Genomic DNA, 20,223 nt, shown 5'->3' on the forward strand with positions numbered 1-20,223 from the left:
AAGAGGCGTGTGAAATAACACATGTATATATATACGAGCTACCGTATCTAAGTACTTAAGTTTGATTAAAAGTCAAAGTCATGACTTGCTGATCTGCTACTCGACATCATGGACGAACGTTACGACAGCGCTCGACCAACAAAGCAAAGATTTAAAACTACATACATCCTTATCTACGGTATATGGTTGGTGGCCTACCGGCTCTTTGAGCCATACAACCTTTATATATTCGGTACGCATGATTGCGATCACAATATCTCACTCGTGTCTTGGCATTTAGTACCGCATTAATTCGAATAGACGGCCGGTCACACAAGACGTTGAAATTCCCGTATTTGGTTATTTGTCTTGAATACACCCCCTAATCTTCCCTCATACTAGCTTGAAAAGGCAACTTTGACCTCTTGTGTGACCGGTCGTTCATTCGAATTAATACGGTATCATATCTCTTCGTGTGTTTTCACGACCAGTCGCTAATGGGCAGCTTTTACTCGGTAATAAACCTAATCCTCATTATGTGAGCCTTTTGCTGTAAAAGTCACCTTTTGTGACCCCTCCTGTACCTTTCTCAGGTGTCTCCACAGTCTGTAGGTAGCTAGAGTTTTTGAATATCACCACGCCGTCGCGGGCCTAATATGTCTCCGATTTTGCTCTGGCGAACGAAGGGATAGAATCAGGCAGCCAAGTGCTACCACACTGATCATGATGAAGGGAGAAAGATTCTAGCTGGATATATATCATGACGGAATCCTGTTTGGCAAAACGGTCAATTGGGATCAACGTCCAAACATGATCAGCTGAATTACTGTGAAGGTTACAGCTAGTGCAGTATCTACCATGATCATGAAATCAGGCCGGCCGCCTAAGCGACCACGACCGCGAATTCCATTTTTTTTTTTTGGTGAACAAACCTGCACTGATCATACAAACAAGGAACGACTTGAATAAGGTGTTAAATCACACACGCCCTATCCCTTAATCTGGCGGTGCTGCCCACCCTATAATAGAGGAATTAAATTTGTATGGGAGATCTATTATTTAACAAAGGAGAAACAGGATCTGTTTTTTTTTTTTGGGTGAGCAGAATTTTCACCAGACTCGCCCCCCGTATGTATATTAGGGGCCCGTGACGAACTCGGGAGTTTCAAACTGAGTTACCAACAGACGGTTTTAAATTGGTTAAAGACTGGGTTGAGGAAAGCTGGGTGTTATGGTTATGAACTACAGGTTAGGGTAATTCGAGGTGTAAAATCGGATTAGAAAATGAAATTTGGGGTGGATTAGGGTAATCTTGGGGTAAATTTGGAGTGGAAATCAAGGTTAGTTCATGACATCCGACAGTTAAAAACTGCTGTTTATGACAGGCTGAGCTCGTGACGCTGTTTTTGACTCGAGTGCTGAGTTCGTTACGGGGCACTAATGTATATACATACTTGCACCATACTCGTATTTTCCTGACGTTTGTGGACGCGACCAATATTGCATACCATACAAAGATACGCCAAGCTCATGATTTTTGGTGTATGCAATAGTGGCCCAGTTCAAAAACGTCAGGAAGATACGAGTAGTACTACCGACATACGTGTAGATAGTATATCGTGCCTGCGTGCATGAAGGTAAATATACATATGGATAAACAACTTGAACAAGGAATTGCCATTTGGCTCTACCCGTTGGTTGCCTGACTAAATAAAGTTACACTAGCAATAAAGTATTACCGCGTCGCGTGATGAGCACGTGCGAGAGCGTTGATCCAATTGTCTTGGCTGGATGCCTGAAGCAGCACCGGGAACAGCGGGGTTATCCGCCCCTGATCTAACAGTTGCTGCACTTGATGTCACTTTTAACGTGGATGAGCCCCGCATTGTTGCGATCAACGCGTCTCCCCACCCCGCGGCTGCTAATCTTTAAGAGTAAAGCTGCAGATTCGCGACACAAGCGAGACATCAACCGACCAAGCCTTCGGGCCCGTGCTTCAGGCCTCCCTTCTGGTCTATCAAGTGAATTGTAGTACACATATGTTGTAGCGGGCAATTGTAGTACTTTCTATGTCCGCTTCCTCTGCCCGCTACTTCCATTCACTTTTACTATAAATACCCAATCCTCTTCCCTATCTCCACCGTCATTCCCGTTCTCAACCACCACTCTTCGAAACTTTTCCAGTAGCGTCAAACTTCCTGGAAATAGTTTCTTAACAAATCCCCTAGCAAACACTTCACTGCCATCTTTACAAAATCCAATCTACCCCTCCCCCCCTCTTATTTTCTCCGCCCCTCTCCCTCTCCCTCTCTCTCTCTCTCTGTAGACTCTCCCTCCCCTATTTTCCTCCTCTCATCCCTCCAATCCCCCCATCAATATCCATCCATCTCCATACATCCTCACCACCACCAACAACCACAACTACCACATCCATTCGATCTGTTTCTTAAACAGATAAAACGAAACTATGGCGGAAGGTCTAGTAAGTTTTACACTTCCCCGTTACCTAGAGATAGAAATTCTTTTAGGGCCTCATCATACTCCCTACATTCTAGTCATCACCACGATGTGTTTTGTGCTAACAATACTATCATAGATTCTCCCAAAGAGACCATCTTTCGGTACGAGAGGTAGACAGATCAACGTTTCCGTCAATTCTTACGAGGTCACAAAGTTTCCTACGAAGGCTATTCAACAATATGATGTAAGAGATCTCCCCTTGTTCCTTCCCTTCATGGGCTCTCTAATCACCTTTTTGTCCCCATCTAGGTTACTATTGGCAAAGGGGATGAAAGGCGAGCCCTGATCAAAAAGGTCTGGTATTCCGAAGCCGTTCAATCAACTTTTGGTCCGGCAAGAGCAACTGTCTTATTTGATGGTATGTTCTTCCTCATAGTTCTTCATCCTCTAACTTTTTCTCGCTCCCAATTCTGCTTCCTTCCGATTTGCCCATTTTACTATTTTTGAGGGTCATTCTACAATCTTTTCGTTTGAGTTTACTAACGATTTCTTTCAGGCAATAAACTTGCTTGGTCAATTATTCCTTTGCCATTTGGAAAAAGGATAACTTTGACCGTTGACTTGGATGCGGACGATACCAGGCCCCGCAGAGGCCAGCGTGAAAACAAGCATAAAGTCGTCATTACATTAGCTAAAGCAGTTCCACTCCAAATGCTTGATGCTTTTGTAAGTGGCACATACGCGATGGATAATGATGTCCTAGCGGGAATAAATTTTTTCGATCATCTCCTTCGCGAGACGCCTGCAAAAAACTTTATCGCTATTAGACGCTCCTTTTTTCAACAGTCTGGGGCGCGCGAGTTGGAGCGTGGGGTTGAGGCTTGGAAGGGGATTTTTCAGTCCGTCCGTGCTACTCAGGGTGGTCGTTTGACTGTCAACGTTGATGTAGCAACGACTGTCTTCTGGTCCCAAGGATGCGTCTTAGATGTAGCTCTCCGTTTTTTGCGTATACGTAAGTTTATTACATACTAGTTCCTTGTGAGATTTTTTGTCTGACATGAATATTGCAGCGAGCGCGGATGATTTTGCAAACAAGATTAATCAGCAAGGTCCTAGGGGGGCTATTTTTCGTGACCTCAAGCGCCTGAGACGTATTGCCTTTTTCTGCAAGCATCGTTCCCGAGATCAGGAGACCAGAAGGACCTATATAATCGATGGTTTCGAAGACAGTGCCATCAATTATAAATTCGAACTCAGACGTCCAAACAATGAGGGTGGATTTTCAACTACTGAAATCAGTATAAAGGATTACTTTGAGAAACAGTACAACATTCGCTTGAGGTATCCCAGACTCCCTCTTATAAAAACTAGGAAGAAGGGCGAGGTATTTCCGATGGAGTTGTGTTTCATTGTCGAAGTATGCCTTTCCTCCCTACCGAATTCAGAAAGTTGGTACTGACAAAGGCAAAGGGGCAACGTTATCCATTCAAACTCGACGATCGACAAACGTCGGACATGATTAAGTTCACTGTTCAGCGGCCTTCAGTTCGGGCTGGAGAAATTAGTCAAAATGTAGCGAAGCTGGATTGGAAAAAGGATCCTATCCTTATACAATATGGGATGGAGATTTCTACTAGAATGATCCAGGTACGTTTGTTCTGCATCTCGTAGGTGCCTTTATTTATACTAACCGATAATAATAGACGAAAGCCCGTATCCTGCCTACGCCTAAACTCTCCTTTGGTATTGGGTCAGAGGGCTCTCAACAAATCCAGCCACCTGATGGGAAATGGAATTTTCAGGGCAAAAAGTTTGCCAAGATCTCAAACCCTGTCAAGAGTTGGGGTATCATGGTCTTTGGTCCTCCTACGGGTAATTATGGTATTGATGAGAATACTGTCAAGATGTTTTTCCGTCAGTTTATCTCAACCTACAACACTCATGGTGGTGTTATCGAAACCAAAGACCCTCCCATTATGTACGCGGACCCCAAGAAGGCTCCAGGTACAAATATTTTTGAGCTTTATAAAAAGGCCGGTAATAAGGTCAACGCCAAGCCGCAAATATTGTTTTTTGTCCTGATGGGCAAGGCGCCACAGCCATACAATGATATAAAGGCGTATTGCGATCTCAATATTGGAGTTGTATCTCAATGTAAGGTTTCAAAAAAAAATACTTCTTAGCTCACAGCTGACATTGGTTTGAACAGGTCTGCAAAGAAATCACGTACAGGCCATGAAACCCCAATATTGTTCCAATGTGGCAATGAAAATCAATGCCAAGATGGGTGGTAGTACCATCTATATCCAGAAGGAAGATCATCCTTTGTTCGGCCAAGATGCATCTATCATGATTGGAGCCGATGTTTCTCATGCTGCCCCGGGAACGGGCAAACCTTCCTTTGCTTCAATGGTCGGCTCAATTGATCGTGAGTCCCTATTGACTCCAGTTAAATGACCTTTAAAAATGAATTATTACTAAGCTCAAGTCTTGCAGTCCAAGCCACGCGTTATGCCGCTATAGCTAACAGCCAGGGGACTGGGGTCGAGGTGATTACCCCAAAGAATATGATAAAATTCGTATGCACTCTACTTCGGGCTTTCAAGGCGGCCACAAATAAAATTCCTGGACGTATTTTTTATTTCCGGGATGGAGTTAGTGAGGGTCAATACGCCCACGTAATCGAGCAGGAATTGGAAAATATGCGAGAAGCATGCCATGTACTGCAGAATAATTACAACCCCAAGATCACTGTAACCATCTGCAGCAAGCGCCACCACTCACGGTTTTTCCCGGTCGATAGGGCCAACCAGGATAGGAACGGCAATTGCTTTCCTGGGACTATTGTGGAAAGGGATATCACTCATCCTACTGAGTATGATTTTTGTAAGTTTCTCCGCTTGTCTGAGGCTCCTCAAAAGTATACTAATAAAATTTTAGATCTGGCTTCCCATAACGCGATCCAAGGCACTGCACGTCCTGTACATTACCATGTTATTCATGATGAGAACAAGATGCCTGTGGATAGGTTTCAAGCATTAATATACAATACCTGTTATACTTGGTGTCGTGCTACAAACGCTGTCTCTCTAGGTAAGTTTTTGTCGAGTCTATCTCAATATATATACTAAACTTCATAACTACAGTTCCGGCCGCTTACTACGCCCATTTGGCATCTACTCGTGCCCGCGCGCATGAGCAGGGTACCGACGATACCCACACTGTAACTACATCGACCTCTGGATCCAGGGATCTACCCCCGACTGAGGTGCCAGATATCAGAAACCTTCACGATAGTTTGAAACACGCCATGTGGTTCGTGTAAGGAAAATCTTGAATTGTTATATGATAGCTGTGTAGGTCTTTTTTTTTTCTTAGTTAAATTTTAGTGGGGTCTTTTTTCTTCATGGGGATATTTGTTCTCTTTTCTTTTCTGTACTCACATGATGGATTTTCCTGGGGTTTGGGATATCTCAGCATAGCATACAGTAAAAGGTCAAAAATTCAACTATTCCTTAGTTCCATGTGAAATTGTCACTGCGTAACGTTATGATGTGAGGCTATTAATAAAAGCGCCGATCGCCGTAGCCGAAGCGGGTTGGTTGCCCCACCCTTACTCGTTCTCTGCCCTGCGCCCTGCCAGTGAGCGTACTACTACAAGTTACAACATACCTATTATTACCCCAGCCCTGCGTGCTGACATCGTCTTTGTCCTCCTCAAGAATAACAAGCAATATCCCCTCCCTCCCCTCCCCCTTTCCCACTTCCTCTGCGCTCCAGAAATCTGGAATCACCTTTCGTGCTGTTTACACTATCTCAATCTCAACGCTCCCCCCCACCAAACGAGTTCATAACTCTCAGTTACACGGATCTCCTCTCGACAACTCTCGTACAACCGAGCTTATCGCGATAATGACTACCATCTCAGAAGCACCTCAGCCACCACCACACAGCACAACGAAACCTCAGATTCTACCGTGCAGGTATAAGACGGGCAAGACACTAGGCGCTGGCAGCTACAGTGTTGTCAAGGAGTGTGTACATATCGACACGGGCCGATATTATGCATCCAAGGTCATCAATAAGAGACTCATGGCAGGGAGGGAACACATGGTAAGTTTTACCTGTACATGGAATATTTTAGCAGGTACACAATAGGTTACATCCCGTAAAAAAAAGAAGAGAAAAACAAGAAAAAAGGAAGAAAGGAAGAAGGAAGGAAGGAAGGAAGGAAGGAATCCAAATGGAGAGAGGTAGAATCAAGAAATGCTCAGCAGCTGATTTTGAATCATGAGCCTAGGTGCGAAATGAAATTGCAGTTTTAAAGAAGGTCTCAATGGGCCACCAGAATATTCTTACTCTGGTGGACTACTTCGAAACTATGAATAACTGTACGTGAACGTTAACTCTATTTTTCCCAATAGAGAATCAAAGAGGGTACCCTATGCGTCGTCACCATGCCCAACGCTCTAATCCATTTCGTGTCCGAACCTCAAGATCAAAGTTCAAGTTTGGTAAATACTGATATCTTATCTGTTCTCAACAATAACAGTATATCTCGTGACCGATCTTGCACTAGGAGGAGAGCTCTTCGACAGAATTTGTCGAAAGGGATTTTATTATGAATCCGATGCTTCTGACATCATCCGTGCAACACTATCGGCTGTTGCCTACCTCCATGACCATGGGATTGTACATAGGGACTTGAAGCCAGAAAACCTTCTTTTCAGGACTGCAGAAGACAACTCTGATCTATTGATTGCGGATTTTGGTCTTTCGAGGATCATGGATGAGGAGCAATTCCACGTGCTCACGACCACTTGTGGGACACCAGGATATATGGCACCCGAAATTTTCAAAAAGACGGGTCACGGGAAGCCAGTGTACGTTCTTTTTAATAGCTCCGTCCTGAAATGCGCCCCCCCCCCCCCCCCCCAAATCAATGGCGTATTTTTCTTTCTTTTTCTTCCCTTTTTGCGCGTGAGTATGGATCTACGCATACTGATCATACACAACCCTCTTGTTTAGTGACGTATGGGCAATCGGGGTTATCACATACTTTTTGCTCTGTGGGTATACTCCATTTGATCGTGATTCTCACGTGGAAGAAATGCAAGCAATTCTTGCTGCAGATTACAAGTTTGAACCAAAAGACTATTGGGAAAACGTCTCAGAAACAGGTATATACCATACATACACACCAACTACCACCCCTCCCTTTTTTTTCCCCCCCATAATTAATAAATGGCAATAGCCCGTGATTTTATTCGCAAATGCCTCACTGTTGATCCAACGGACCGGATGACCGCACATAAGGCGCTAGAGCACCCGTTCCTAAGTGAGGACCACCTGGGAAAATCGGCAGATTTGCTCCCGGTTGTGAGGAAGAACTTTAATGCCAGAAGAACCCTCCACGCAGCGATCGATACAATAAGGGCCATCAACAAGCTGAGGGAAGGCGGCGTTATGGATGGTGCCCTTAGTATCAGTCCCGAAAACCAGAAGGAGAGGGAGAGTGGGGAGAAGACTATAGGACTCTGGAGGAAACCAGCTGGGGGCTTGATGAAGAATTAGGGAAGATTGGTTTTTTGTTGGAGGGACTTTTATTTTTATTTGATTTTTTTGATTTTTGACTTTGTTATAACTCGTTTGGCAAAGGGGGGCGGGCGAGCGGGCGGGTAGGTGGGGTGGTTATGAAGAGGGCGGGCGTGAGGAGGCATTCGTTTTTCTTTTTTCTTTTTTTCTTTCTTTCTTCCCGTCACGTTCTTTTAGTTGGGTTCTTCTTGTGTCCGGGTTATTTTCAGGATAAAATTTCTCAAGCGGAAAATATGAGTGCTAGCGTTATTTGAGTTGCAATTGTCAGTAATGAAATGTAGGCAAAGGGTAAGTAGTTAAAAATCCATCCTTCATGATAAGAGCCAGCCCCAATATACTTTTCCTAGTTACTAAATAAATAGAACAAACTAAGTAGCTAGCAAACATATTCGTACGAACAGGCCCCCCTCCCCCCTCTCCCTTTTGAATGGTCCAGTGTTTGGAATAAACTCACAGAATATCACTCGCACTTGTTGTCTTGCGCATTGAAGAAATTTTTTTTGTTTATTATAATAGGATATGGAAAAAACAATACAGATCTGCATGTAATATAACCCCCCAAAAAAGGTGCCAAGAAAATATTATAGCAATGGCCATGGGATCGACTGCGTGTAATATAATAACACCGGCCCGCTCAATTCTAAAACACCGGCCGGGTATCATACAACGTGGGGTAGGATTATTGTATTCTAGAATTAAACAGGGGGTCCAAAAACAGGGGCTTAGGTGGCTGACTTGGCCAATAGGATTCTTCCCATACTTGTAGGTACAATAACCTTACCATACACTGCGCGCATGTAGTCATCCGCAAAATCTGTTATGACTACATGTCCTAGACAAAGCTGACATCTACCCTCCGTAGTACGGGTAGTTTGGGCCAGCGTCCAAAAGTGTTGGACAAAAGCTTTTTTTTTCTTCTTTTTTTTCTTTTTGGTGACATAAGGAAGAGTAGTACGTACGCACGCACGCAGAAAAACGGTTTATGCAGAGTGATTTAATTACATGTACTCGATCTCAGACTAGGAGGAGTCACTTTAGATCTTCCCTGTTGTATATACTTACCCCTGGCTAGAGATAGACATCAATCTTTACGTTCATATGCAGTCTTTCGATTTATGCTACATCATGACTTGGGATGATTCGAGGTTGGCGGCCCCGGATTTAGGGTATTTCCTGTGGATCTGGGGGCTATTGGTGGGGGATATGGTGCTTAGTCTCCAGATTACGTACACTACATGTGGGTATAACATTATTGGCATGGAAGTAACGGCGGGCCTGCAGAGTCAAGTAAGGGTCTATACATGTAGTCATCTCACTTGAGCACGTGGTTGTTTTATGGAGGGGAGAGCCAGCAGTGAGATGACGGGTTGATACATGTATGTAGCAGATTAGCGGGGGGATGACGGGTAGCTAGGCTCGTACCCTGAACTGTAGCTTGCGCATGCTGCTCGTATACCAGGGGATAGGTGCGAGACTAAGCTTTGCGGAGAGAACTTAATCGGGAGATAGCCAATAGCGTGTCACGGCGATGCTGCCCGCTACGTACAGCGTTGGGAGATCTATTCTGCTGTTATTAACTTTTGCAAGTTGAGAAATTTATTATTGTGCTAAATGGAGTTACGGGTGGTGGTGAGTTTTACACGATGGCGAATATCGTGGCTTGGGCCCTTGCATCCACTTCCCCGATCCTGTTTCCATCCGGGAAGCACATACGTACTAGAGCGGAGAATATCCTCTAAGAGAGCGAGATCGATGTATCAAGCCGTTCACCACCTCCAGCACCCTAACCCCCAGATGTCTTTACTCACGGATATAAACAACTGGTTTGTCTGCCACTACCTGCAGAGCGGCGATACATTATGCAGATAAAGAACCCCTCCCGAGCCCGGAAGGGAGGGAGGAATCCAGCAGGTCCGGACGAACTGGTTTGGTTTCACCCAATGTTTGACGTTGTAACCAACGTGTATCCGTGTGATTGTCCATGTTTGAGATTACTGTGCCGGGAGGCCACACCGCGCTTGTAGACATGTATCTCCTGCACTGTCCCATGCGGGCCCCGCAATTCGCCAACTAAGCTCTCTCTTCTGCTGCCGTTGTTGCGCCCAATGGCATCGGACAGCACCGTTTCGCGCCGGTGAGTACGGCGAGTGAGAATCTGTGACTGGAATACACACACCGCCAAAACAGCTTCACAGCGGTGGACCGTTTCCCTTCGATGTCTTGCAATACCACCGGCCTCTGCACCGCCTGAACCCATGACAAAGACGCTGCTTCTCTTGCGCCCGCGCGTAATAACAATAGACGCGCAGCTCCCACGTGATGCCAAGAAGCCCGTGCATGAGGCTCTAATAAACTTTTCCTCTCGTGATTCCTGCACGCAGTAACGAAAAAAAAAAAAGGATTCCCCACGCAAAACACACCAAAATGCCAAAAGAGATCAAGAAGCGCGGTCGCCGAGCGGAGAAGAAGCGCAAGGAGGAGCGCGGAGCAGCAGACGAGCTCGAGCAGAACGCAAACTATGTCCCAATCACAGGGCAGACTGCGGCGGCGGAGGAGGAGGAAGCTGAGGCTGCATATTACGGCGACGGAGGTTAGTTATGCACCCCCCCCCCCCCAATTACCATTGACCAATGGCGCAGTAAATAGTACTGACTTCTAGGAACAAAACCACAGCCCAGCACCCCAACGACGACTCACAATTCTACGGCCTCCTCACCGACGAAGAAGCCGAGTACTTCCGCGGCGCCGACGAAGTTCTCGAGAGCAACAGCTTCGCCGACGCCGCCGAGCGCGGCCTCTTCATCGCCAACGTCTACCGCGAGGCCGACGGCAAGGAGCTCAAGATTGCGAGCAGCCAGGGCTGCTCGCGGCTGCTCGAGAAGCTGGTGCTGCTGTCGACGCCGGCGCAGCTCAAGAAGCTGTGGCGCGTCTTCACGGGCCACTTCCTGAACCTTGTGCAGCACCGCTTTGCGTCGCACTGCTGCGAGGTGCTGTTTGAGCGCTCGGTGGTGGTGGCGTCGAGAGAGATGGATCCGGCGTATGTGCCGGACGGCGGTTTGACGGAGAAGGAGGCGGAGACGGCGGGCGACGAGGTCTTTGCGAGTATGGAGAGCTTGTTCCTCTATATGCTTAATGTACCACCCCCCAAACCACCACTACCTACTTATATGCGCACCAGGACTAACAAGGCCAACCTCCAGGAACTCGAACCCTCAATCATCCCCCTCCTCTCCCACACCTTCGCCTCGCACCCCCTCCGCGCCCTCCTGCTGATCCTCTCGGGCCAGCCCGTCTCCTCCTCCACCTCGCAGTCGCTCGTCCAGAGCCGCAAAAAGAAGAACATCTCCATCACCACCGACTTTGCGCCGCCCGAGGCGCGCGAAGCCGGCGCTGCCATCGCGGTGCCGGACTCCTTCACCGAGGCCGTGGAGCGTATCGTGGCGGCCGTGGGCGCGGGCCTGGACGTCGAGGAGATCCGCGCGATGGCCTTGCACCCGATTGGCAGCCCGACGCTGCAGGTGCTGCTGCAGCTCGAGATGCGAAAGTCACGGAATGAGCGGAAGAGGAGTGGCGGTGGGGAGGAGGTGACGCTGTTGGGGAAGTTGGCGGGGATTAGTGCTGGTGGGGAGGAGGAGGGGGAGGAGGAAGGGGAGGAGGGGAAGAGGCCGTCGAGTTTCTTTTCAAACTTGTTGTATGATCCCGTGGGAAGCCATCTGGCGGAGAAGATTATGAGCTATGCGCCAAAGAGGGAGTTTAAGAAGCTGTATAAGGCGCATTTCAGGACGCGCATGGGCAGTCTGGCGAGGAATGAGACGGCGGGGTTTGTGGTGGTGAGGGTGCTGGAGAAGCTGGGGAAGGATGTGATGAAGGAGGCAATTGGCGAGATCTTGAAGGAGGTCGGGGGAATGATTGGTGAGTTTGAAATTCTTTTCTTGATTCTTGTTCACAGATGGGGCGAGTGATGGCTCATGATTGGAATTCTAGAGAGGGGCCAAGTCGCGGTTATCAAGACTTTGATAGACGTCTGCGGGAAGCAGGAAGTCGACACGACTGAGATCGCAAAGGTATATCCAAGTTTCCAGCATTAACATTATTCTCTATTTCATAATCTAAAACTAACGCACTCCCTCCAAACACCAGGCAATCTCCGACGCCTACAACTGCACCCCCGAGCAGCTCATCCCCAAAATGCTCTCCCTCACCCCCGCCGACCTCACCCCCCCGCCCCCGCCCAACCCCGACGACACCAAAGAGCCCCCCAAACCCAAACGCGACCCCAAGCAGCGCCACGGCTCCCTCCTCGCACAATCCATGCTGCAGCACCCCGGCCCCCTCCACACCCTCATCACCACCTCCCTCACCTCCCAGAGCAGCAGCACCCTCACCGCCCTCTCGCAGCACCCGCAGGCCTCGCACATCATCCAGGCCTTCCTCCTCTCGCCGCACTCCTCCGCGCCCGACCGCCGCAGGCTGCTCAACCAGCTGCGCGGCGCATGGGGGTCGCTCGCCACGCACCCGGCGGGCTCGCATATTGTGGATGCGGCGTGGACGGCGACCGCACCGCCGCTGGCGAATTATAAGCAGGCCGTGGCGGAGGAGCTGGTGAAGGCGGAGAGGGAGATACGGGAGAGCTTCTTTGGAAGGAATGTTTGGCGCAATTGGGCGCTGGATAGGTATAAGACGCGGAGGAGTGAGTGGTTTGGGTTGGCGAGGGAGGCGGCGGCGGCGGCGGCGGCGCCGTCATCGTCGTCGCTGGCGAGCGGGGTGGGCGCGATGAGGATTGGCGGGGGTGGTGGGCCGGGGGCTGCGGCAGCTCAGGGTGGTGGTCAAAAGCAGCAGCAGGGTGAGCGGAAGAAGACTGCAATTGAGGTAAGTCGGCAAAAGGTTCTGTTCTGTTTTTTTTTTTGGCCCCGTCGGGATAGATGTGGGATGGCGGGAATGAGGGAAATGGCCCGGGGTTGTTTTTTTTTTCCCCTCACGGGTCTTTGGCTCTACTCTACAAGTTTCTCGGCAGTGCGCTAACTACGGGTATTTTTTTATTTATTTCTACTAGCTTGCGCGGGAACGGCATGCAGCGAAGAGGGCAGCGTCCGGGCAGCCGAAGACAGGCTCTGGCTCTAATGCAGTGGTGGCCACGGCGCCTAAGAGGCAGCGTGTTGCGTGATAGTGGTGGTGGTGGTGGGAGATATGGCATGTGAGATTAGATAGAGAGTACTCTAGGTACAGTAGGGGGAGGAGTGTCCGGGACCAACAGCCAGCCATGGGCCAGGGCCGACCGGGTTAATCAAAAAGGGCTGCCTGCCAATGCGGCTAAACTGTGTACAATAACAAAAAAAGGCGTAGTATCTTTTTCTACTTTACCTTAGGAGAGGGGTGGTGGAAGGGGGAGGGAGGGCCAGGGAGGGAGGGGGCTTTTCCAGAGAGGTTAGATGTGCCAAAAGGGTGAAAAGGGCGTACGGAATAAAGAAAAACCGATATTATGCTGTCCTGTCCGGCAGTGGACGTTTTCCCTTCCCTAGGTACTTTACTCTACCTATTTGGGGGGTGCATGGGGGGGGTCGTCGGTATTTTGTTGATTGCCATGCCAGCCATGGATGGGGGTTGGGGTTGATTATGATTATTGATTAGATATATTTGGGGTTACTCCAGAGGTGAGGTTGACATGGGCGAGAGAGTAGACCCTGACCAATGATGTCAGTCGCTGTCCCAGGCAAGGAGGGCCAACCAGGGGTGCCGGTGCCGCAAGGAGGGCACGGGCCAATCACAAGCCAAGCATGAAAATTTTTAGGGAAGAAAAAAAAAGAAAGAAAAAAAGAAGGAAAAATTCCAAAAAAAATGGAAATAAAAAAAAAAAGTTGGGACGAAAAATTAATATGACGCCATTTTGCTGTAAAGGCTTTTTTTTTTTTTTTTTTTTTTTTTTTTGCTTTGTTTATTTGCTCTCGACTCCGAACTCGCACCACGGCCAAAAGGAAAAAAAAGGTTGGCTGGAGGCTGGACACAGCATGATATTCATTACTATTACTCTACCACCGACCCGCGGTAGTTGATTTCCGCTGATATGTGCTGTGCTGTAGTTTACTTGTTGCTGCTATTGCTTGTTACCTGATGGTTAATATAATCGTAATCCTCCGTGAAGCGAAACAAACAGCCCAGAATGCGTGTTTCCCCCTGCCAGCCCTTTCATATGGATCTTTCACAAGCTTCCAACCTCTCCTCGGCCAGATTCCAGCGACCGGGATATCATACTTTATGCCTGTTAGACTAAAGCAAAAGCGAACATGACATCCACCGGGACTTTCCTGAGCCAGAGTGAGTGAGTAAGTGACTCCACTCTTCTCACCCCAACCCAAGGTTTATCACTGGACAGCTGTTACCTATTTGGTTAAGCACAAGTCAATAATCATGAATCATCAGCCGCACTTGCCAGGCAGCAGGCCCTTTCTTTGAGACTCTTCTCTTCTTCTCCTGTCCTGTCCCCTTCACACCCCCCCCCCCCCCTTCCCTCCCCCTTCCCTTCTGCTGTCCTATCCTGTGCCGCAACGTGCACACCTTTTGCCCTTTCCTGACCTTGTCCTGTCTGTCTGTCTGGTCTGTCCCTATTCTTCCGCATATCAACTGCATATCAAAGAGAAATTAAACTCAAAATAAAAGAACTCAAATAAAAATAAAAAAAAAGTCTTCACCTGCAATATCCAATATGCCGTCCACAACAACCACCAGCAGCACCAGCTACGGCGCACCCCTCTCAGCGGTAGCAGGACGCGCCCAAGAAGTCCAGCAAGTACGCATCCCCCCCTCCCCTTCCCTTCCCCAGCCCCCCCCCCCCCCGGTTCTACCACTTCGCGCTAACCCATGCACCCCCGTGCAGCTCCTCGCGCTCATTCAGCCCTATCTGTACGGCTTCATCTCAACGGGCGACTCCGGCGCCGGGCCGGGCAAGCTCATCACGGAGCCACTGCCCCCGCACGAGCTCACGGCGGTGTTTGACCTCGACCTGCCGGCGGCGGAGGGCCGCGGCGAGGAGGGCCTGCTGGCGGTCGTGAAGAAGGTGCTGAGGTACTCGGTTAATACGTGGAGCCCCGGGTTTATGGATAAGCTGTATGCGAGCACGGATCCGGTGGGCGTGGTGAGTGAGTTGGTGCTGGCGGTGCTGAATACGAATGTAGGCTTTCCCCGAGCTCTTTTTTTTCTGTTCCGGTTTGCTTTTCCCGTCTCCGGAGAGGCATTTTTTTGTGCGAGGCATTTGGGGGAGAAATCATTACCCGTGATATGGGGATAGCTTGGAGCTCCAAATTAGTGGGATGCAGAACTGACGAGATATGGGATTCCTATTGTGCAGGTCCATGTATACCAAGGTCCAATTCCTTCCTAGCCCGTTTTTGCCAAGCTAACACCAAACAGTCTCCCCCGCTCTAACAATTATTGAGAAAGCGACCACGGTACGGCTCGCCAATCTCATGGGCTTCAACTCCCCTAATGCCGGCGGCATGACGCTACCCGGCGGGTCCGCATCCAACAGCACCTCAATGGTGATTGCGCGCAACTCTCTCTTCCCCGATACTCAGACTAAGGGTAACGGAGCTTACCGCTTTGTCGTCTTCACCAGCGCGCACGGGCATTACAGCATTGAGAAGGCGGCAATCCTTTGTGGTTTCGGGAGTGAGGCGGTATGGACGGTGCCCGTGGATAAGCAGGGGCGCATGATTGTCTCTGGTAAGCTCCCTCTTGCTATGTATCATCGTGGAAGTCAATCGCAAAAAACATGCTCGCTGATCATTGACCCTCATAGACCTCGAAGCCCTAGTGATAAAGGCCAAGGAGGAGGGTTTCACACCATTCTATGTGAATGCGGGAGCAGGTACAACGGTGCTGGGGTCGTTCGACCCTTTTGAAGAGATTGGTGACGTGTGTAGACGACACGGGCTGTGGTTCCATGTTGATGGAAGCTGGGGCGGTAGCGTTGCGTTTAGTGAGAACCAGAAGTGGAGGTTGAAGGGTGTAGAGAGGGCGGACAGCATGACGATGAACCCGCACAAGATGCTGGGTGTGCCGATGACTTGTAGTTTTTTGCTCACGAATGACCGGCGAAAATTTTGGGGCGCCACGATGGCGCGTGCTGGGTAGTGAGTACTCCATTTTTTCCTTTATCGGTGTTCTTTGATAAGGACTTTCGCGCCGTTTTGGTGCGATCGTGTTTGTTGTTGCGATGATCATTGACGGGGTATGGGATGGATGAGGTTGGATGGCTTGGCGAGATTGATAAGTGCAGTACCGAAAATGCGGATGAGGAGTTGCAGTATCGCGGCAGCGTATATTCGGTAGAATGCTGGTTCAAATCCAGGCATTTCTAATTACACAATATCTACCGCCTGGATAGCAAACTCATCTCGCATTTTCGGTACTGTGACTCTTCATTTTTTTTTAATGATAATTATCCATGCCAGCCAGCTAGCCAGCAATCTGGAACGGAGAGATTTCCCGTTTTCCATCCTGTACCCCAGCATCTCGTAAAGGTTGCCTGACTGCTGGTAAATGTTTCTTTTTTTCTCTTCCTTTCAATTTTGCCTAACTTTGTGGGGAAATTCTTTTCTGTGGGGTGGGGTGTGTGTAGTTTATTTCACGAAACTGAAGAAGACGGAGAAGATGAGATCTACGACCTGGCCCAGATGACTATGGGCTGCGGCCGGCGCGGGGACTCCCTCAAGATGGCGTTCGGCTGGATTTATTATGGTAAAGACGGTTATCAAGGTACGACTCTCTCTTTTTTCCCTTTCACCCTGTAAGACATCCTCTTCTCTCTCTTCTTTCCTCTTCTGCTGCCTTCTGCCTCTTGTATGGAGGTACTGGTTGTTCAGCGTATCTTTCTTGGAGGATGCGCATGATCCCTGCACACAAGTGTCTCTGTGCGTGACTTCCGATTGGTCGGGAAGTTGGAACTAGTCTTGCTAGGGGGGTAATGATTAACGCATGTTATATTCATTCTAGAGCGCATCGACCATGCCTTTGAAATGGCAGCATACTTTGCAAATGTGTTGAAGAGGAAAACGTATTTCCATCTCGTCTCGGAAAATCCTCCGCCCTGTTTGCAGGTGTGAGTTTGTCCCATTCATCCCCATACGTCATGAAACGAAAGATATTCCCTCTGTGTCCCTGCAGATAAGTCATGAATATCAATCAACACCCCCTGTCGCACATCTAGCCGTGGCTTGAATCCTCGCCACTGAGAGGCGGTGAAGTGGAAGAAAGATAAACGATGTTCGAGACCAGACAAGAACTTGAGCTAAGGATAGATAAAAAAATGCAGGTGTTTCTACTACACCCCCGAAGGAGTATTGTTCGACAATGCAAAGAAGTAAGTCATTCACCGCCCCCCCCCCCCCCCCCGACTACCCCAGCTGAAGCGGCTACCGCGGTGCAAGTAACAAGAAATAAAAATAAAAAAAAGAATAAACTTGGTTAATCCTTTTTTTTCTTTCTTTCTTTGGGTAGGAACACGACAACGACAAGAGCAATTGCGGCCAAGTTAGTGGCTAAAGGGTTTATGATTGGTGGGTGTTCCTTCTTTTTATCAATTTTTTTCATTTCCGCTTGCTTGCTCCACTTTCCCCCGGAGAGAGAGAAAGGAGGGGGGGGGGGGTGAAAAGTCCCGAAAGGTAAAGAAAACAGTAATATTGATTGCTTTCGGTGGTTTGCGTTGCCGTGGTGTGTGCGGGATAGACTATTCGCCAGACCCAACATACGGCGAATTCTTCCGTGCGGTGGTGAACAGTCGAACCACGAAGGAAACAATTGATGCGCTCGTATGTGCAATTGAAGAACACTTGGTGATTCTGAATTAAGAAGGGCCATCATGAGCCGGGCCGGGGGCGGCGGGCGGGAGAGGAGGGGGGTTGGGATTGGGGGGGTTGGGTAGTATGATAGTCAAGAAATTAAGGGAAGAAAGCCCTACGGTACATCCTTTGGTAGAGTAGCTGGCAAACCAACAACATCAACAACAGCAGCCAGTATTATTAGAGCGCGCGAAATTTAGATATTAGAAGCAAAACTCAACTCAGTCGTCGGTCAGTTTAGAGAATTAAAAAATAAATAATAAAAAAATATAGATCAATTGAAGCGCGCGCGGGACAGCCGGATAAATGACCGATTAATGTTGGGGTTGGGTTATGTATGCAATCGAGACGAGTGAGTGGTGGTGGTGGTGAATGAGTGAGAGATGGTGGGGTGGAGTTCGGCCGTTTGTAAAAGTAGTATGCAGTCATGATCATTGCATCCAGCCAGCTACCTAAGCGGTTCGTTACCTTACTCTTCCTCTCCGGATCTTCAACGTCTGTGTGAAATCCGAGTTTCTCGCTTTTACACACCCCTATGTAGGTACTAGTATGTACCCGTACATAACTCACCGGAATGTTTTCTGGGGAGATCAGAAAAAAATAATGCTCCGCCCACCCATCCATGCCCGCCGACCTCCGAAACGCGGAGTGGGATTGTCATGTGTGTGTGAGTGTGCGTGATATGATACCGGGCGGAGAATATTCTATGAAGGTTTAAGTTCCTTTTTTTTGCATGTATTTGTTTTTTCTTCCCCTTCGTTCTTCTTTCCTTCCTTCTTCCTTCACCCCACGGGTGTGAATAATTCCTTTGGGGAAGGGGAGCGAGATAGGTTACTCTACGTCAGAGTACGTATGTACGTACTCTAGTAGAGGCAGGCACCGAAAAAATTTAAAAAAAAAAAGCAGAATGGGGAAATTAAATGGGAAAACTCTACTGTGGTGTAGAATAGGTACGTAGGTAGTATAGGTGAGGCTCACTAATAACATCCCTATCCTTGGCTGCTAATAGGCTGAGTGTGTGAGCTGCCGGCGAAGAGGAAGAAGCACCATGGACCAACGAAGCGAATCAAATGAGGAGGTTGTGGTAGCTATGTATGTAGCTAATATGGCCAGCTATCGACTTCCTTCCTTCCTTCTAGGCAGCTCTTCCCCTTGGATGGAAGAACCGTTGGTACTAGTACTAGCTAGCTAGATTGGATTGCCGTATCTAAAGTAGAGCAATGTAACTCTTTTTTTTACCTAGTGAGGGATATATCGGGAAGCACCCGGGTGTTGCGAAAAACAATTTATCCTCTGAGCTCCTCTAACGTACGGAGAGGGATTACTGTTGCTGTTTGTGATGAGGGTAGTTTGAATTATATCTCTATGGATCTTGGACGGTCAACATGCATTTTGGAAATGACTTCCCCCCTCTCTCTTTTCCCCTGCGCATGGCATTGGCTGCCGGGAGCTGTCACGCTTCCGTGTGGGTTGGGGGTAGGTTGAGTTGTATGTAGTAAAAGTTTGATGAAGTGAGAGAAGAGAGTAATGATGATAATAATAATGTCATGTCGTGGGGACCGCTGAGCGGGTGGGACAAGATATTGCAATGAGTGGGGATTACTCTAGACACATATTATGTGTAGCTTTGCTCAACGAAACACGAAGCCCGTTTAGACGTCTGGTTCGACGGATGAAGAAACGGATTGAGATGTGCCCACTCTCTTTCTGTCCGTCTGTCATTTTCTTGTGTCTTCCTTTGGGATGCACGAGGAGATTGTGAGGGGGGTTGTTGTCGGTGGGAAGAGTATGTACCACTAATGGCTAATTGGTCACTTCACTTCACTTACTTGCAGAAGATGAAGACGTCGTGAGTTACTGAGCATGATGTCCGTAGTTGTCGTCTCCGTACTTAGCTGTCTGTACGTCTTCCCAAGGCGCGGTAAGTGGTGAGTGGGTAGCGTAGCCTAGGGTATCATGTAGGCATGGGTACTGTAGGTACTTCTTCATCTTCTTACCCAAGCAGAGCAGGCGATATTATTTTATCCACTGAGTTCCTTTTTCTGAGATTATATCTCTCCCCCCTCCCAAGAGCAGCGCGGAATACCACGCGCTTCTTCTCAACAACAAAACAGTGTCACCATCCCCGCAATCACAGATTCACTCCACGATCACGATTCGCACCGACATCATCGCACTCGACAGGACACGAAGTGATTCCGTGCCTCCATAGGGTGCTGCTCGCTCTGGCTTGAAGAGAGCGAACAGCAGCTCAGCTCAGACCACGCTTGTGGGTTGCTGCTGTGTTGTTGCGGCAGACTTGCAGCAAGCACAAAAGAAAAAGTGAGCAGGACCGTAGTAGGAGTACAATCCTCGA

The 20,223-nt window shown here is 48.5% G+C and overlaps 4 protein-coding genes across 4 annotated transcripts; all 4 read left to right on the forward strand.

Annotated features, from left to right (window-relative positions):
- Positions 1-2,446: 2,446 nt before the first annotated feature.
- Positions 2,447-5,764, forward strand: LAJ45_04314 (uncharacterized protein; the record flags this gene model as incomplete). Its single annotated transcript, XM_046113894.1, has 11 exons — positions 2,447-2,461; positions 2,576-2,683; positions 2,749-2,857; positions 2,996-3,451; positions 3,510-3,856; positions 3,910-4,086; positions 4,143-4,593; positions 4,649-4,867; positions 4,936-5,325; positions 5,380-5,532; positions 5,586-5,764. 11 exons carry the CDS (start codon positions 2,447-2,449, stop codon positions 5,762-5,764), a joined length of 2,604 nt encoding a protein of 867 aa, XP_045972996.1.
- Positions 5,765-6,351: 587 nt separating this feature from the next.
- LAJ45_04315 (uncharacterized protein) lies at positions 6,352-8,013 on the forward strand (the record flags this gene model as incomplete). Its single annotated transcript, XM_046113895.1, has 5 exons — positions 6,352-6,552; positions 6,740-6,830; positions 6,992-7,322; positions 7,468-7,619; positions 7,694-8,013. The coding sequence occupies 5 exons, from the start codon at positions 6,352-6,354 to the stop codon at positions 8,011-8,013; spliced, it is 1,095 nt and encodes a 364-aa protein (XP_045972997.1).
- Positions 8,014-10,458: 2,445 nt separating this feature from the next.
- On the forward strand, positions 10,459-13,198 carry LAJ45_04316 (uncharacterized protein; the record flags this gene model as incomplete). Its single annotated transcript, XM_046113896.1, has 6 exons — positions 10,459-10,624; positions 10,708-11,168; positions 11,235-11,946; positions 12,019-12,098; positions 12,175-12,903; positions 13,088-13,198. 6 exons carry the CDS (start codon positions 10,459-10,461, stop codon positions 13,196-13,198), a joined length of 2,259 nt encoding a protein of 752 aa, XP_045972998.1.
- A 1,536-nt stretch (positions 13,199-14,734) lies between these two features.
- On the forward strand, positions 14,735-17,876 carry LAJ45_04317 (uncharacterized protein; the record flags this gene model as incomplete). Its single annotated transcript, XM_046113897.1, has 10 exons — positions 14,735-14,818; positions 14,906-15,199; positions 15,377-15,392; positions 15,439-15,750; positions 15,827-16,160; positions 16,649-16,785; positions 17,023-17,128; positions 17,342-17,389; positions 17,527-17,585; positions 17,755-17,876. The coding sequence occupies 10 exons, from the start codon at positions 14,735-14,737 to the stop codon at positions 17,874-17,876; spliced, it is 1,512 nt and encodes a 503-aa protein (XP_045972999.1).
- Between the last annotated feature and the right edge of the window lie 2,347 nt (positions 17,877-20,223).

The sequence above is a fragment of the Morchella importuna genome (genome assembly GCF_003444635.1).
Source record: "Morchella importuna strain M04M26 chromosome Unknown Morimp01GS010, whole genome shotgun sequence".
Taxonomy (NCBI): domain Eukaryota; kingdom Fungi; phylum Ascomycota; class Pezizomycetes; order Pezizales; family Morchellaceae; genus Morchella; species Morchella importuna.